We start from the raw sequence: 19,505 nt of genomic DNA, 5'->3' as shown, positions 1-19,505 counted from the left end.
GCTGCAGCCCAGGCTGTTTTAGGAAGGAGCATCAGGAGAAGGCTCACAAGAGCCAGCCAGGCAGGATGGCCACTCACTGAGACGAAGGCTCAAGTCATGCCCCCAGGTATCCCTCAATCTGTTATTTCCTTTACCCTTCTTAGAGGTTACAATACATTGCCACAGGCCTGGGACCAAGCGGTTCCGTGCCAGGAGAAGACCAAAGACCACAACCAAGCAGAGGTGCAGAAGCACACCATGAGAAGACACTGATTGCTAGCCATGGGTACAAGCAAAGATGCACTGAGGTGGCCCAGGGCTGGCTGAGGTCTACACCCTGCAGGGGGGCTGGGCTGGGCAGGAACAGCCCTGTGCACACTGGGGCTGTGTAAGTAGCACTAAAGAGTTTGTAGAAGCACTAAACAGCTTGTTGCTCAGTAGCCCCTGGACAAGATGGTTGCTTACTGGCTCTGTTCTGCAGGGGTATGTGGTGTTCCATAATCTTCCTGTCTTGCTGCAATACCAAAATCTTGCACTCCCTGTAGCCTCTTGCTCTTCTGATCAGCAGGACAAGTACAAATGGATGGAAGTGCTCTGGGTGCCAGGAGCATGGAGCTGTTGAATTTAGCAATGTTTCATCATGCTACCAGAGAGACTGGATGCAGTTTTACTCTGAGTTATTCCAGTACTTTAGCTGGGCTTGAAGAATGGGTACTGCCATCTGAAGCTTGGGAATCACTGTGAGCTGATTATTTTCAAATCACTAAATATAGCAGACGTATTTACAGCAGAGAATTCCACTTTTACCATCTTTGATTCTATTTTTTCCTACCATCTTGCTGTTTATAGCAACTCTTCATGACTCTTCACAACCTTTCTCTATCTGTGCTTTCTCCCCATCTACCCTTCCTTTGCTGGGGATTTCTCAGAAATGTTACTCTACCAGCATTCACCTTTGTTCCTAGAAAAAGGAGCACAAGAACATTTGCTTGGAAGCAAGCTGACATCTGTGAAGAATGACGCTGGCTTTGGATATGGAATAAAAGCGAAAAGAGGCAAATCAGAGGGCAGGAGGAAGTTCAAGGGCATTTAGCATGTAAATGGGGTTATTTTGGCAAAACGTGTCCTGGTGTGGAATGTGCCACTGATCAGCTGAGGCTTCTAAGGAGAAATAACTTGAAAATAGGAGATCCTCTGGTGAAAAAGTTGTACCACCTTTATGGCTTCTGCTGGTGATATTGGAACAGTGCTTGGAAAGACATAAATCTGCGGAGACCACCTTAGCAGCACAGGCACGCTGGGGTGGGTGCATCACAGTGCTGCATGGATTTGGGAACTTGGAGAGCCCAGAAATCCTGGGCAAATGTACAAGATCCTTGCAGTTTGCCAGACCAATGTTTCCAGGTTGAAACAGGCATGTCTGAGAAATGCAAATGTGTGAGGGGCTTTTTCAAATGGGTTTGTTTCAAGGCATGCTGCTCATAATCCATCACACAAGGCCTATGTTCTAAATCTTCCAAGCTTTTTTTTTTTTTTTTTTTTCCTTTCTCAATTTTCTTCAGGGATTACAAGAGATGGAGACTGAGATTGACTTGTTTTGGAGCAAGTGTTTGGGGGGATTTTACTTTTCAGAGGAACTTCTGCTATGTGGAGAAAGGTTGGTGTTTTTTTTAAGTAGGAAGAGGCAGCAGCATCCTTTGTGCTCACGTGGATGCTTTGGATTTTCAGGTAGATTTGGTTAGCTGGAGCACACACAAAGGCAGATATTCTCAACCCCATTTTGTCTGGAAATGAATCAAACCAAGGAGAGTCTGGGGAACCCTGCAGATATAAGCTCTGCACTGATGCAGATGTTTTGCCTTGATGGAAGAGATGCTGAGCTCTTTGGGGAAGAAAACCCTGTTCTGGGAACCTGTGGCTTTGAAGCAATGTTTACAATACAGTAACAGACGTGACATTTTTAAACCATGAGGTTAACACCACTGCTAGCCGTGTCTTAGTACTCCTGCTTGTATCTGAACTTCTTTATTCTCTCTTGCCAGATTAGAAAGGAAACCAGCTTTCAGGCATAGACTTGAACTTGGACAGCCCAGGATGAAAAACGCAACATGACCAGGCTCTTGCCACCGTAAATGCAGTCCTGCTGTACAACAGTGGTTTTGTGCCTGAAGAAGAGCTGATCCTGCTGTCATTTCAGAGTGGGAAGGGTGAGACACTGTCAAGAAAACTTCTGCTGAGCATCCTCGCTGCTGTCAGACAGAGATACAATTTCTCTTTAGGTGCTTTTGCTGAGTGAAAGATTCACATCAACGTTGGCTGCCCTCTCAATTTCTTTTAATGATGCAATAAATTAGAAAATGATAAGGCACCAAAGGGAACATTTGAAATTCCAGTGGCATTTCTAGGAATGGCCTGAGATGCTCCAAGTTCCTTGCAGCCTGCTGGCCAGCCTGCAGGAGGGAAGGGGTTGCCTGTGGAAAGGAGTATACTGGGGAGGGGTGACTGTCCCTGAAAAGCAAACCAAAACAGCCCTCAGTACAACTCAGAATACATTATCAGCTTCCCGATGGGCCTGTGGTTAAGGCTTCCTGCTGAGGATTCAGTTTGTGCTCTCCTTCTAATGACCAAAGGAACACCAAGGAGGAAATACCCTTATAAATATTATCATACCCCTTAATGGGGCATGAAGTATTGGCCAGTTGTCCAACCTAAAGGATTTCTGTTTGCTTGCTGCAACTCTACATGAGCTGCACACAACAGCATTGAGAATATTATCATACCCCTTAATGGGGCATGAAATATTGGCCAGTTGTCCAACCTAAAGGATTTCTGTTTGCTTGCTGCAACTCTACATGAGCTGCACACAACAGCATTGAGCTCTCTGTGGGAGCATCAGCTCTTGTTCACCCATGACTGTGCTCTCTCATGTTCCTGTTGGGCACTAGGGTTGTCTTCTCCATTAGAATCAAGTGGGCACCCCACCACCTCCCCATGGTGCATGTCTGCAGTCTCAAGGAGGTGTCTCCAGGAGATATTCTGGAAGTGAGAGCAGTTGACAGCACTGGATGTGATACTGGAGACCACTGTCATTGTAAGAAGCTACACGCTCTGTCCCTGGAGATGGATGCTCAGTCTTTGGAGGTTCTCAGTGCCAGTTTGGCTGGAGTGCTGGGCAGCCTAAAATGGTGAAGTGGCAAGCCTGCCCACAGCAGGCAGGATGGAACTGGATGATCTGTAAGATCCTAAGTTGTTCTATGATTCTACTGCCACAGGTCACCCAGAATACTGGGAACAAAACACTGTCTGGTGCCTGCTGTGTTCATATCACCACTAATCTAGTCTTTGTTCTGTACAAGGTAATACTGCTGTTCTCTATTGCAATTCTCCTTTATTGCTTCTACTTGCTGAAAGCACAGCCCCACCAAACATGCCTGGCTTGGTACTCCAGGTCAAGGGGACTGAAAATCACAGCATTGCTGTGGCTGGGCACTGCACTGAGAGAGCTTGTCTGTATATCAGGTTGTGATGGATGCAGGCAGGTAACACAGAACTCCTTCCTGGCTGAACTCATTCTGCTGCTGTTCTTGTGCTGTCTGATCAGTATATCAGGCCCCCTCCCTGGTTCTCAGTCATGTTGCCTTCCAGAGGAAATGCTGGGGCTGTGTGGTTTGTGGTGTTTTGTGCTTTCTATATAATGGGCTTTTAAAAAACAACAACAACAACAAAAAAACAAAAAAAAACTTAATCGCATCAGTTTTGAGACTTCTCTTCCTGTTAATTTCTCTCCAAGACTCGCTTTTCTCCTGGACGGTTGCCACTTTTCTACTGGAGAAGGTACTAGAGATGCAGAAAGAGCATGATTCATATTTGGGAATTCAGGAGGAAATTAGGAGGAAATTAGCAGCCAGTAATAAATGAGTGCAGCATGGGAACGTGCCATGAACTAACAGTCAGGGAAAGAGCCCAAATACACAGGAATAAAATACAGCTGGTGAGGGGCATGTTAATCACTAAACATAGATCATGGAGCCTGTGATGCAGGCTGTTGGTTTTTGTCTCTTACAGGCTTAATTTGAAGGCACAGAGCAATTCAAACTTGCAGGTATTGCAGCTCTTCTTCCATGCCTGTAACTTTTTGTTGCCAGTGGTACAAGATGTCTTCAGGATTTGCAGCCTTCTGGCTGTGCTTTACAAAGATGTGCTAGTCTGTATGTTTACTGAATTTCAGCTCGTGACCGTTTAATCATCTGTGCCAGGAACCCTCCACAGGCCAGAAGCTGAGGCCATTTTTAACAGCACAGATCACACTGCAGCAAGAAGTCATGACAATACCTGCTTCTTTAGGTGTCTAACACAGCACCTATAATATGCTACAGGTGATTGAAAAGGTTAGCAGTTCCACGTCAGCTGGCATGGACTTAAAGACAGTCTGTTCAGGTCTGCTGGAATTAAATATGAGTGCTGGGTGATGCTGTGCATGTAGGTATTTCTCTTTGCTATTGCTTCTAGAGGCGAATTAGCAGAATTTGATCATTTGGAGAAGGGTAAAATTTTCAGACTGTGGAAAAATGCTACAGAAGGTTGTTCTTGTTTTTGAAGGGTAGTTTGTTTGCTCGTTTTGCTTTTAACATGACTTGTTTGGTGGCCTATCTAGAAGTTACTGGGAAATTATATGAGGAGGGACCGTATTGGGAAAAGTGAGGTAGCTAGGGAGTGCAGTATGTGTTGTAAAGTGGTAAGGTATTTATTAATTACACATGCACAGACAGCTTCAGACATCCTAGCAGAATTTACTGTACGGATCTAACTTTCATATCATATGTCTAGCAAGTGTTGTGAATCAGATATTGTGTAAACACTCATCATTTGCATTTAGTGTTGTGCAAATTGACATAATTGATGATCATCACTTGATGATCATCAATTGATAATCAATTGATGTAACACTTCAGTAACTGCTTATAGAAGTACAGAAATAACTCTCAGGTTTTCTGAAATATTCTGGAACCCTTTTGTACTTGATATCTCTATTCATAGCCCATTCTTGTTGAAAAGTAACGTTCTCCCGTGGCTGAGAGGTGCTGTGTGTGTCACTCAAAGTCTGCTTCAGCAGCAATGTTACATGCAAGTTCCAGGGTGGTGGCTTCTTTCTTCTCACCACCGTATATGGTTTGGAGCTCCTCTTTGTTTATCTCTTCTTAGACATGATTCCCACAGAGTTTCAGGAAGTTGCTTTAAAGCTGTCTCACCTCTTTGTTCGCTCCTGACTGGAAAAGGAAGTATTTGTTTTGCTGATCAGTGTCACGTGAATGTTTTTGGGAAATGTTTAAAAAAAAAAAAAAAAGTTGAAAGAAAATGCGTGGTAGAAAATAAAGCATTCCCCTTTCCCATTGAAAAGAGCAAGAAAAATCCTAATCACACAGAGATACAAGTCTTGGAACAAACCTCTGGCAGGGAAGGTTCAGTAAGAGTCATCAGTGGATACTTGTGACCTCTATGAGCTGTGATTTCAGGATTCTGGCCTAGAGGCACATGGTTACAGAGCTGGAAGCAGCCCTTTGTGGTAATGCCCTGGCCACCCCACCCTGCAGGGACTCCTTAGGGCAGAAGAGGAGTTGTTAGGCCCAGGAAAACAGCCTGGAGCAAAGGAATCAATGTAGCAACTTTGGAGGAGGGCTCCTAAGGAATTATTTTTCTTCCATTCTCAGTCTCTGTTATTCCAGGACTGGGATTTCCTTCTGTCTTTATGCAGAATTCAGCACAATTATGCCTTTGAACAAAACTGAAACAAATAGTAAAACATGATCCTTTCCCAACATAAGGAATCGACATATCACACTTATCCCAAAAGCAGAGATGGGCTGTGGAAACACTCTGTGAAAATTAATATTTTGAATAGGAACAAAGTCTGAATTGGTTATACAAATGTTTATGTTTCTTTCGAGTTACTGATGCTGTTTTCATCTCAAGCTAAATATATTTTTATAAAGTTGTTGTTTTTTTTTTTTTTTAAATGAAACTTCAGATTGGATTTTAATGCCAGTATAGAAATCACCTTTGTCAAATTTGCTACTGGAGTTAAGTGGAGTTAAGTGGCAGCAACTCTGATTTTAATAAGTGTAATTTCTTGATTTGGACTAACTTAGCTGGAAGCCAGACAAATGTCTTCATTCGGCCAAATTCACCTTGATGAAAGCTTACATCAGTATGTTAGTAACAGCAAAACTAGGCCTGCTAAACCCAATTGCTATGCTGGTTTATCTGGCAAAACAGAATGATCTGTACTCAAAAATGGTTATGTGGTTCTTTACCATACTGTCATGTATTAACTGTATATATTTATGTATGTAAATACACACATACACGTATACATATGCCAATGTGCACCTATCCATATAGAATATACTCTGTTTCTCTATGCATTTTTGTGGTTTTAACGTGAGGGATGTAACACCAGAGGAGCTCCCCTGAATCACTACACAGCTCTCCACCAGCCTTCCAAGACCGCAATTCTCGGTTTGCCTTTGCTTTTCTGAAGCTGAGGGTAAGGTGTTCCAAACTCACTTTGTTCCCACACTCCTAGCTGATTCAAGAGATAGAGGTAAGTCAATATAATGCTGTAAAGAGGCAAGCAGAGACATGAAACTGTACTTCCTACTGGATTACAAGGAATATAGATTTCAAAGGTTATATAAATGATTTATCTTCAGCCTTGCTCGTGTAACAGAAATAGATACATAGGAAAAACACAACCATTCGTTCCACCAAAACAAGCTACTAAGACATAAAATGAAATCTTTTCTGTCTATCATACAGAATATCTCTGTATGCTACATTTTCCATTCTTCTCCCTGATCCTTTCCCTTGAACTTTGGCACTTACTTCATCATTGACGTCTTTTTTCAGGAACATGAACAGCCTTTAGCATGGAAGGTATCTGAATGTGGAATCCTACATACAGTAAGTTTCACCTTAAAAAGAAAAGGTAGGAGATGTTGCTTTATAGATTGTTACTAATGATAAATATTTGTGCTGCCATGTGACTTGTGTTGTAACTAGGTAAAAAATATTTTGGTTAGAGAGATTAATAGTTGTTTTTTTTTTTCTTGTTGAAACTGGCTTACTTTTCTTTAGGTGGCAACAACATCTGTAGACCTCAAGTTTCTCAGCAAAACTAAATATGAAGATATTCCTGTATGGTTCAAAGAACTTCAGTATTGAAATACTGAAAATCTGAAATCTCAGAGAAATATAGATATCTACATGTAACAGATTACTGCAGTGTTAAGGTATCACTTAGAAATCTTATGAACAACAACAAAAAAAAGTGGTTAAGCACCGGACAGTGAGTTTGTATAGTGCTTGATAAGAAACTGGAGATGGGAATCTAGGTGATTCGTTTTCCAAAGTTTTCAATTCACAAGCCTTAGCCAAAAAATACCAGGTAACTTTAATTAAAATTTTGGGTTATGCAGACTCTTTCAGATCAAGACCTCAAACACAGTGATGCAGATCTTGCCATTCCCCAGGTAGCACAGGACTAAGAAGTGCTACCCCAAGTGATACTGAAGGACTGTTTGGTACAGTTTATTCATACCACAGTCAAAACAGGACGAACTGGTTTGAATAAAGCCATTTGAGAGGCAAGAAGCATCTTGTTTTCTCATCTGGTGCAATTCATTTAACTGTCACTTTGAAGTTAGCCAAGTGTACCTCCTTTTGTGTGGACCTGCTGATGAACAAGGAAGCCTCCTCCATGTTCTGTGGGTGCAGACCATTCACAGCCACTATGCAGTCTCCATGGTTAAATAAGCATCCCAGTCGGCAAGGACCAGTCCACTGTGAGACACTAACATAGATGGAGGACAGACAACAAATGAGTCATAAGGGATTTATAATTACCAGTTACTGTTAACAGAAAACAGGTTGCATTTATGGCTCCGCCCTCTAGAAATGACACATGGACTGCATGACTTTACATCTTCTTGATCTTGGTAGCGAGACCGATGCTAGCAGCATCACCAGAGAGAGCTGGGGATTCCAGCCTGAAAATGGGGCTAGACTTGGTGCAGGTCTGTGTATGTGCTGCATACTTGGCCAAAAAAAATTTTCCAAGGCATTTCTAGAGACTGAAATTAAAACTTGCTGTTATGTTTTATTTATGGTACAATTGCAAGGATCAGAGATCTGTTGCTCTCCTGACTGGACCTTTATGCTGCAAAACTCTGCATATGGATGTGTATGCTTCTACCCCTACCCTGACTGTTGCACTCATTCACACTTGACAGTCACCATTGCACAAGATCCAGGACTTACCATATTTGTCCTGCTGCTTCAGTAAGTTTTAGGTAACTGTTAATATCTGCCAGGGTGACCAAAATATCCAATTCTTGCAGTTGTGTCTTATCTGTAACTTGACTGTGAGAGAAAACATTTGAGATCAGGCACCCTTTTACTACCTTTAAGTGGAACCCAAAGACTTCTTAGTCTTCTTCTGTCTTCTTAGCAACAAGAAAAGGGGGAGGCACTTACCTGAGCAGTATAGACAACTGAACCACTGAAAGTGGTGATGAGTTTTGCCTTCTTTTGAGGAAAGACTGTTGTGTGGTGCTTTGTGGGAGATTTACATCTGTGTCTGCCTCTAAGCTGCTCGGACTTGCACTGTTTTCCAGGCTTCTGGGAGGAGAATGGAGGCTGTCACGTCTACATGTTAGCCTACTGAAAAAGGAATGGTGATAAAAAGTGAACTGATTTAGCCATTCCAGACACTCCTGCTGGATCAAATAGCTGTCAGTGAAGAAAAGAATAACAAGTTCTTGTAGAATATCCAGTGGGCAAAATTACGGCTAGGTAAAATAAACTGTCCTTCTAAAAATGGGCCGTAAATCCTAAAATAAACCTTTTCAGTATTTAAAGACTATTTATATAGCCCCAAAACATTCCAGCTAACAACATACTTTTAGAAAGAAATGAGTACAGATTGTTGCCCTTGGCTTTACCACCTTTTGTGGGGATGTAACGCTGTCCTCTGAGGGATACAATGACTCAGATAGGTTTGAATACTTGGGTTATTTGATAAGGCTTGTAATGCCTGTAGTCACCTCTCTTATTCACCTTGAACAAGGTATGGGTTAGTAGCATATTGAGTCCAATGTCATAGACTTGTGATCTTTGTATAGTGAACTACTCCAAAAAGACTCTTAAAAACGCAGGTGAACAAATTTATTGTAATAATAATCTGTCTTCTGGGCCTGCATTTCTGACTGCCTCCCACTGTGTGAAATAACACCTGGCTGTCTGTAGGTGGCAGGACATAGCCAGCAGCTATGGACGAGCCTTTTGGCTCACCACTGTCATGCAGTTATGACGTAGGCACTTCTTTTTCTAGCATGCTGTATCATACTGGTTGTAAAGTTTCCTGGTGACACCACAACAGCAATGTTCAGGTCTTTGTTTCTGACATACCAACTACTACACCCTCAAAGTACACAGCATCAGACCTATACTTTGGGGAAATGGTAGGAAGGAGTTGAGAGGTGACCTCCTAGGGCTAACATTGCATCTTACTGGAAGAACTAGGAGCTAATGCCACAAGTCTTAGGCCTGCCTTTTTTAACTAGCTAATACAGTTTTCTTTGCAGGGAGCCTATCTGAATTGTTGCTGGGACTTGGCTGAGGTATCTAAGCACCGTGGTGTGCTGTTATGTCCTTAAGGCCTAGATTAAGTATCAGTCAACAGAACTTGCTGTGCCTCTTGTCAGAGCCTGTCTAAATGCGTGAGTTGAAATGTGAGCTTAAATTTCGCTGTGATGAGTTTGAACTTCACTCTGGTATTTCCACAAGCCTTGAACTTTCTGGACCAAGACTGAAGGAAAAACTCCTTCAAACAAGATGCAGCCTTTAGGTACTAAATAAAATAAAATAAATAAATAAATACTATGCACAACAGCGCTAGCTATGCCACTTGTAACATGCAAAGCTTTAATGGAGATGTTTAACAAAGGATCGAAACACTTGATTTTCCAAAAGAATGGTCAGGCACTGGAATAGGCTGCTTGGGGAGGTGGCAGAGTCACCATCCCTGGAGGTGTTCAGGAAAGGTTTAGGTATTGTACTGAGGGATGTGGTTTAGTAGGGAAATATTGGTGTTAGAAGGACAGTTGGACTTGATGATCTTGGAGGTCTTTACAACTTTGGTGATTCTATGATTCTGTTTTTGTGTTACTTACAGTGACTCCATTGACTCATAAGCATTCTCCTTCTCTGGCTGCCTTTGACACGGCTTCTCTTGTACAGGGATATCAGGCTCAGCTGTAGGGTCAATCTCCGATATTTCACTATTGCACTGTTAGAAACACATAACAATGTTAAGAAATAAATATTCTTGCTCTGTCTACAGAAAAAAAGAATCTCAATTACCTTGTTTCGTTCAGTGTTTGTGCTGTTTAAGACCATTAGTTAGTACAGCTTGGTTTACCTCAAGTAATTCACTTCCCAGAAACTGCAAGCTAGAAATGTGGTTGTAACTTAGAAATTCATGCTGTCTGGTATAATAGATACTATCTTTTAAGTTGGAACATAACCAGCTATACTTTCATATATGACCACTTAAAGTTTGGTAATATTAATTTAGGAAAGTCTTTCAATAAGATTATATATGTATAATTTATTTCATTTAAAGCACTTAGATCATATGATAAAATTAAGTTGTTCATGCCCTTCAGTTATCTGTACAGGCTTTGGAGAGAGGCAGTGACATCTGCAGAAGCCTGCCTGGCCTAACGAGCTTCTCATGACCACTGACTGCATGGGAAACCATGAGAAATGAACCTCCCAAATTCAGTGCCAGTATTTATTTAAGATTACCAGTATGATTCTTCCTGCTCCCTTCTTTCACACTGAAATGCACACATCAAAATGTTTCCTGGCATTTAAAAATTACTGCTTGGCTTTATGCCACTCACTGATGCTACTGATTTGAAGTAACACTGAAGATGATGAGCAGTTAGTGCAGTTTTCATTGTTGGTAAAACGAATGTCGATACAATTGACAAAAGTCATTTACAGCAGTCAGTTTGAGGAATTTCAACAAAATCAGCAGTATGTTTTGTGAAAATGCCACTTTTTAGCAGAAAGACCCTTTGAATTCAGCATTTTTCTTGTACACATTGAAGCTTTATTACCTGTTGCTTTATCTACGTACTTCTGTGGCAAGGTATGAGTTGGTTCCTCATACCATTTCCTCTTTGGGTCTTTATGTGTGTGTCTGTCTCCTTGGAGCTGTTAACAAAACAGGACTCACAACTAATAAACTACCTTTGCTAAAAGACTGCTGGGAGTTTGGTAATAAGGTTCTTCTTCCTTTTCGAGATCTTCGTTTGAATCTGATGACAGATTTTCCTCAGTCTTTCCCAGAGTTTTATCCTGCGAAAAAAATGTTTTTATTTGAACAGGTTCACTTATATGGATTGTTTAACATGGCTTTTGCCATTTCCTAGTGAATGTCCACAGGAAACACACGCACAAATTGGCACTAGTATCAGTATTTCTCCTGGATGGATTTGTGGTAACTAGGCAGTTGCAATTGACTTCATGTTCAAAACTGTTATTTTGTTTAAAAATCAAGTAGGCTGAATACTGTATGTATGATTCTGCATGCTTTCATGTGCTTGTGGGCAAAACTCTTATTTATCTTAAAGTTTTTACACTAGGAAAAAATCTATGGGAAATCTGGAAGAGGATTGGGAGATATTTGTCACTTTTAAGCAGCTTTTAAATATTATCAAGTAAAGAATGCATTTGGGACTTCACTTGACTAATGAAAAGTTTATTAACTCTCATTTCTAGAGTTTTCTTATTCTTTCTCATAGTCCAGGGGCTGAAGATCTGATACTGAATCCTCTGTGTCCTGAACGATATTCGTTAATACCTCAATTGTTAAGTCTGCGGCTATTTGGTGAGTCAAGGAGAAATTAATCTTTCCACAAACCTTTCTAAGTACAAATTACTCATTTTTATGCTTCCTTGTAATGAAGAGTATAGTACTTAGTATTTTGCTGCCTCCCAATGCAATTCTCCATGCCATGTTTGTGATACAACCATTTTTAATCTTTCTACTTACATCCTTGGTTTCCATGGTAATCATTTTAATAATTGCTAAATATGCCAAGCATATATTACTGTTTTCAAGGTAAAGTAAATTAAACTAATTACTCTCTTAGATGTAAAGAGAAGAAACTGACACTGAATAGAAATTAAAGATGATGAATGTATTTTTGTTCTTTGTTGGTGTAAATGACATAAAAAGCAGCCCACGCTGCAGCAGTCAGAACAAACCAACGAATGGTCCTTCAAGAAGTGCATAACCAAACTCCTTTGGGAATGAAGACTAGCTCTGTGGTAATGATCTAAAGTCATGAACAAGTTTCCTAGTCATGCTTTGGGGGCTTTGGGTCAATCAAGCACGTTAATGCTTGAAGGAGGAGGAGGAGCTGACATTAAGACTTGAGATCCTCCAACTCCTATGAAATCTCAGAGTAGACAGCACTCATCAGCTTCCCAAACTGAGCTTTTGATTGCTGACAGTGGCCACTTTTGGCAAATGCGTGTACTGTCTCTCCACATCATCATCACAGACTACGAGAGCAGTGGAAAAGGTTAAATAGCAGCATCACTGCATTTTCCTAAAGAAATCTGATGACATCTGTGTTCCTCTGAATGTTTTACAACCAGAGAAGTTTAGCTAACTTCAGTCTGAAATTATTCTCAGCTGTACAGCTAAATGAGTTCAGTAAGTCTGTGTTGAACCACAGTGTGTACTGGCGTTAGAGAGAAAGCGGGCTATGAGGGAAATTGGCTGCAGCAAAAAATGTGAATGATACCTGGAAATCATCTGGGTAATTGCTAGTTTTGGGCTCCTTGGGGAAAGGGCTAGAAGTTACACGCTGCCCTGAATTTCTCTTTCAAAAAATCATGTTCATCATGTATTGGTGCCAGGCTCTTGACCAGTTTGTCTGAGGACCTGTCATACAGTGTGATGCAAATTAGGATTCCTTATTTTGATGCATTTTGGATATTAAATGATGATATTGGATATTTTGGATATTTGGATACGTGCAAATAGCTAGTACTCAGTTGCTGAGTCAGATGTAGTTTGGTAGCTCAAAAACATGGGTTGAAAAGGAACCAGGTTCTCAAAGCATTCCCGGGTAGCTGGGTCCCTGCCTGTGTAACCAAACTTAGCTGACATGGAGAAGCCTGTTTGCATGAACAATGGTTTCTGACCAGTTTTCAAGATCAGGGCCTGGGTGACAGAACTGCCAATAAAAAGCAACACTAATCATACACTAGAAATGAAGAGTCATACTTCCAACAGGAAGTAAATACAAAGGCTTAATCTGGAAGTCATCTGTCTGGACATCACTGAGCAGAGAACAGATCTGGAGATGTTAGCGGATGTTAAACTTATGAGTCAAGTGTGATATTTTTATCAAATGCAGAAACATTTTTGCTCCTTGTTAGCTGTATGGCAAGGTTATTTATTATGACACATGCTGAAATAATATAAGCTTCCTGATACTCCCTCTGCTTCAGGCTAAAGAGAACAAGAAAATCCAAATTCCTTATCTTTGAATGCTCCTTGTCAGCCTGTCCTACTCTGGCCAGCTACATACAATAGTGCTCTCAGAGTCACTGTGAGTATAAAGGATTAATGAATAAGACAGAAATGACACGTATAGGAAAGAAGCAGAAAGAGAGCCTTGGTGTGCATCCAAGAGCAGTGGTAGCTCAAGTCAAACGAAGGGCTAACACAATTCATTTCAGAGCTCAGACTCAAAGCTGAGTGATTGCACTTTCACAAATTACAGTGCCTCAGCTGAACTATTATAACAACTCTTGGCATTGAAATGTAATTTCAGCTATTTTCACTTCAGTCCACTAAATCAAAGTGTATTATATCATACTTGCTGCCAGCCTGTACAAATAAATGGTGATTGCAGCATGTGATTCGCTGTCCTGTTAGCTGTGAGAGCAGAACAGATTCTTTCCCTGTACCTCAGCTCCTCCAGATCATAGTCCAATGCATGAACTGCCAATAAAGATAGATTTATATTCAACTGCCTAACTGCAAACTGGTGTGCTTGTGCTGTCAGTTCTGTCAGCTGCTGTAAAGGCAGTAACCCAGGGTAGAGGGTGGCTGACAAGTATCTGAAACTGCTGCAGACCTTTTTGTTCAGGGAACAGAGGTCAGAATGCTTTGTTAATAATCCATGGTAGCACTCATCATTCTATCTTTTTAAATAATTCCTGTCAGATATGGAAGCTAAATTACTGGAAGCCATATTTATAATGATACCATGTCAGCTTTAAGGTGTACTTCAGTCTGATTTTGTTTTGTAGCTCGATTACTCTGATTCAACTGCTGCTTGCAGAGGCTGCAGAAGGAAGCCTAGAAGAGTGTGGCACAGCTGAGAAATATGACAGCAGGGACAAATCCTCAAGCACTGCGGCTTCAGAGTGGTCTTTTATCATCCTTGGGAGAGCTGCCTCAAGGTGCAATCTCTGCTTGGAAACTCTGAGGAACTGCCCCCAAGAAAAGGTAGATAAAGGGTATCTAAAGTACGTTCTCAGAAGGTTGAAGGTTCTCAGTGCTAAATGAGGCAACTGACTAGCTACGTTTAAGAAGTCCGTATAATAAAAAGCAGGTCAGTGTGCTGGGAAATAGGTGAATAATCTATGGCTATAGATAGTCAGGTGACATGAGAGCCAGTAGTCACTTCTCCAGGCTAAGCAAGTCAAGAGCAGTTTTATTTGTTGTGCTCACCAGTCTTGGTAGAACTCCTTGTGGTGAGTTGCTCTGAGCCTGATGAGGGCCAGGATCTGAATTTGGCCTGTTCTTATCTTCTGAGGCACCATCATCCTGTATAGAGAAAAAAAAAAAGTTGACTCCTAAAGATACACTGGAGATGCTTCACATGCATTCAGCTTCCTCCATCAAGGCTATTTGAGCATGACTTTGTGAGTACAGAAACCAACGCCCCTTTTGCAGCTATTCATTCTGCCACCAAAGGACTAAGACTTTCTATTTAAATACTGAGAGGGAATATCTGAAAGGCACAGACAGCAAGAAGTGTGGGCTGCAGTGGGCAGCAATGGGCTGAACTTCCCCACTAGAGTTCAGAGCTCCGAGAGACAAAGAACAGCACAAGCACAGAGCAGCAAGGGTGTGGCTAGCAGCTCCTGACCCTTCTTTATCTGTCTTTACTTACAGACAGACTTATAAACCAACATGCCAGTACTGTTTGGCATGTTACACAGTTGTGGGGGCTCTCTGATGATGTTAACATCCTGTTCCTGCTTGGGAACCCCAGTACAGAGCAATACAGACCACGTGGTCACTCACTGCATGAGCTCTGAAGAACTTTTGATCAAAACTACCAACTATATAAATCAAATTTCACAGCCACCCCTCGCAGCAAACTCATTATTAGAGATGGGTAATCCTTTTACCTTCAGGTAGCTTTGCCTTCTCAGGGAACCAGTCATATCTGTAGAATTCGAGAACAGTGGCATAGAGAAGGACCGGCTTTTGACTTCTGAATTTGCAAGATCTTGGTTCTAGAGAAATGATAACAGCAAGGTTAGACAGACACCTGAAGGGCTGCAGCTTGAGCTGGCAGGGTCTCCAGCTGTTTCGCAGCACTGACAGACTAGATGTGTATCACTTTGTAAAATGGCATGTAAATAGATCCAAAAAGCACACAGTAAGAATAAGAATTACACACACATTTTCATCCTGACACATCAAAGGTACAATTCATTGTAGCACAGTGTCAATCACTTCCTAATTTCCATGTGTCTTAGTCTTCAAAGAGATGCTTTTGGTGTAAGAACAATCCCCATGCAAACAGACTATGCAATGCCTGCTTAATGTGTAAGCCTGGAGTACAGGATTTACATGGAAAAATAATTTCTGATTAACCAAGGCAAGAGACAGGTGACAAGGCCAAAGCAAAAAATTCCTTGCTTTTGCATGGCTTTCTAACAAGATTACAAAATCAGTAGGATTTGGTCAAAAAAAAAAAAGATTCTTTCCTTCTAAAATCAAGTATAGTAACATGTCACCTGAGGGCAGCATCCACCTCTTTTGGCCTCCCTGATGGAAGATATGGCTGTGACCCAGTCCTCTATTTCCAGCCTGTGGGTTAGAACAATAGAAGTTAACACCTATTCCTAGGTAAAACCCAGGGAAAACCCATTTGCTCACCTACTTCCTCTCATGAGCCTAAAAAAACACCTCTTGAAACCAACAGGGAAAATCTGCACCATCCCTTTAGGGGATGGATGAAAAACCCTGGCCTCAGAGATGTGTAGACCCAGCCCAGGTATGGCAAGGCTTTGTAGGGGAGGTGCAATAGTGCTTTCTGCTTCATTCTCCATGTGTGGTGCTGCTCTGCTGACTCTTGAAAATAGGGCTCGGGAATGCAAGCAGGGTGAGAAACTCTTGAAAGTATGTGTTCTGTTCAGTGCTTCAAGTGGGTTTCATTGGATTAATTCTACATCACTTTCTATAGAGCCTGGCTGTGAGAGCAGTGCCCTGGGCGAAGGCGTGGAGTGGAACGCTCAAGTGGCACACAGGTATGTGTTTTGCTTCTGTGCTTATCAGCAATTCACACATCAGGTGCTCTTCTGCCCTAGGGCAGAAAAACCCCACTATGCCTGTAGCTGGGAAAGCGAAAAGTGGGAAGCTGCAGTGGAGAAGCACTGTGCCAAATGTCCTGCCTCACTGAGCCGACCACCTAGGCTGTAGCAATTACTGCCCTGCTGCAGGCTGGACTGCAGTGAGCAGAGCAGCTTGTAGGTATGCCCCCAGCTACTCCTTTTGAGATCAGCCTTCTCCCAGCTGGTTCAGCTGTCTGCAACTGCAGGAAATTAACCCAGGCATGGGAAAAATGCAATAGAAGAGAGCAACTTTCCTTCGGATCATTCATCTGAGCCACTTTGGCCCGGGTTGCTCAGACACAGGAAGAGGTGGGAGCTGCTGGCCAGAGCTGCAAAGTAGTGGGATCATGCCTTAGGGCAGCAGCTTAGAGCTACATTAGCTTATCTGCAATATCACACTGCATTCACACATCTCTCAGCCTACCTACCTGCTTTTCCCAATGAGGTAGTAACATCTGTTTTCAGTAGTGATGGATATCACCTCTTCTGGAAAGCATCTGAACATCTTCCTCACCATCACCATTGTTTCAGAATTACTTATGCCTATTTCTACACTTATGATCCTGTTAAGACAACCGCATGAAACATTATTCAATTATACAGCATGCAAACATACTATTCTTTGCAGGGTGGGAGGTACCCAGCCATCTGTAAGGTGAGAAAGTTTGTGTGTCTGCACAGTTACAACTGGCATAGTCCATCCTTATTTTTGTGTAAGCGTGCAAAGCATTATCTTCACAGAAAATATCATCTGCTGTAGGAATACAGCCTTTGGGATCATGGAACCAACCTGTCTGCTTTGTAGGTGTGTCACCACAATTGCTCAAATGAATGTATAAAATTTCATCAAAATATTTAGGATTTTAACTCTGTAAATCATACACTGTAAGTTGTACTTTAGGCCTACAAGATCCCAAAGGACTCTTTCATTGTCTTCAGTAGGATTTGGTCAAGAACCTCAATCAGGAACAAGTGCCTGTACAATTAGTAGTCATTTAAGATGGGTAATAGAATATTTAAATTAAAAAATGATATATTTCAGTTACATACTGATCAACAGCTATGGAGCCTTTCATGGACATTCCTTTTAGGTACTTCAGGATGTAATCGCCCTTGTTGGATTTGGACAGGATGAAAAAGCGCCTTTTCCACGAATTCTGCCAAAGAGGAAGTCATTTGTCTCTTGTTAAAACCTACGATAGCAGAAGTATCTGACGTTTGGTGGGAGATTGCTGGAATATGACTGATTTGTGTTCATGTACCTTGGAGTTGATAAGATGATGCGGTGGTGACTTGATGAAGAAACCATGCTTGAAAACTCCACCTTCAGGGCAAAATGCGTTTTGAGCTTCTACTAATCAAAGAGAAATGAATGGCACCATTACTCTATTTGTTGCCGATTAATCTCTTAAAAGAAGCTCCTTGAAATGAAAATTGTTGCTAAGCACTTGGTTTCTGAGCTTAAATGACCATAAAGCACATTCAATTAGAGAAGAGAAACACAAATCAAAGCTATAAAATACAGGACCAGGCCCTGCTTCCTTGATGTCATTGTTACTGCTGACAACTGGCCAAAGCTGTCAGCAAATGATAGAGGTAATGTACTGTGTTGAGAGAGGTGGCTCAGAAGATATCATGAAGCTCTGTCTTATTTAAAGTTCTTATTTAACTTCTGGGGTCTGGTCTTACTTAGCTTCCTCATTAGTGAACTGAAAAGCAGTAAATGGCACCCTAATGAAATCTGTAGATGGCATTCAATACGGACAGGCAAACACCTCAAGTGATAGATCATCTTACACTGCAGATCACAATGCAGCAACTGGAAGGAGTCTTACAGGGTAAATATAAGCTAAAAGCTTAGGGTTAAAAATATGTGAATATATTTGTTCACAACCCTACATACAATCAGGTTTTCTCACCACTGGTGGATTTCTGATCAACAGCTCAGTTTACTAACACCCGGTGAAAGGAGTACCAATCTCATTCCATTTTTTAAGCCATAAGCCCAATAGGAGATGTTAATGCTTTTAAAGAATCCAGTGACTGAAGAAAGGGCAGTCAACCTCCGACAGTCTAGTGCAAGTTCTGGGAAAGACTGTAATACATCAACATCCAACTTTGTGGAGAGAAACACTTGGTTCTGAGATCCCATTTACTACTGACTTCAGGGCAGGTAAGACTTCATTGTCAGTGACATAGAGTTACTGACACATCTTCCAGTTCCCAGTCAATTTTTAAGGATTTTGATGTTTTTAGAAATGTCAGTCCAATCTGTTTCAGGTACAAGAAAGATTCCTTTGTAACAGAAAATGCTGCATTTAGGACAGATTCTTTAAGAGAGGGAGCGGAGGAGTAGAATTACACAATACACTGTTTTCACTATTTAAAACAAAATACTTGGCAGCTGGAGGCAAGAGAGAATAGTATCAAATATTGAAAAGAATATTTTGCAACCTGATTCAGTCTTACCGCTAACAAATCTTAGTAAATGAAATTTTGTACCTTCAGAGTTATTTGCAGTTCTTGAAGCCATCCTGATTAGTTTTTTACTGAGACAGGGAAGTAAAAACCTTCAAGCTAATTCCTTTCACTCTTTCTTGCTGAGCAACATTTCACTGTGCGCATGGTTGCCTGAGAAAATAACAAATATCTCAGAAATGTTTGTTTTCATAGTGATGGTTAAACAATAGGAAATTAAACAGAAAAATTCCCTAAGAAACTACAGATACGACTATAGTTGTTACTCACTTAAACATATTACTATCGATAATAAAATCATATCAGATTATATGTTCTATGCTATA

At 41.3% G+C, this 19,505-nt stretch overlaps 1 protein-coding gene across 1 annotated transcript; it reads right to left on the bottom strand.

Moving 5' to 3' along the window:
- Positions 1-6,454: 6,454 nt before the first annotated feature.
- PLEKHS1 (pleckstrin homology domain containing S1) lies at positions 6,455-19,234 on the bottom strand (the record flags this gene model as incomplete). The annotated part of the gene is given in 15 exon segments (XM_079535935.1): positions 6,455-6,562; positions 6,862-6,884; positions 6,887-6,950; positions 7,693-7,828; positions 8,296-8,397; positions 8,512-8,697; positions 10,209-10,324; positions 11,296-11,403; positions 14,804-14,899; positions 15,490-15,597; positions 16,105-16,177; positions 17,130-17,264; positions 17,752-17,858; positions 17,964-18,055; positions 19,171-19,234. Coding segments are annotated over 15 exon segments (1,518 nt in total).
- Between the last annotated feature and the right edge of the window lie 271 nt (positions 19,235-19,505).

This window comes from Tetrao urogallus (genome assembly GCF_951394365.1).
Source record: "Tetrao urogallus genome assembly, chromosome: 5".
Taxonomy (NCBI): Eukaryota; Metazoa; Chordata; class Aves; order Galliformes; family Phasianidae; genus Tetrao; species Tetrao urogallus.
The sequence above is the reverse complement of the archived record's forward strand: the minus strand, read 5'-3'. Positions and strand labels throughout refer to the sequence as shown.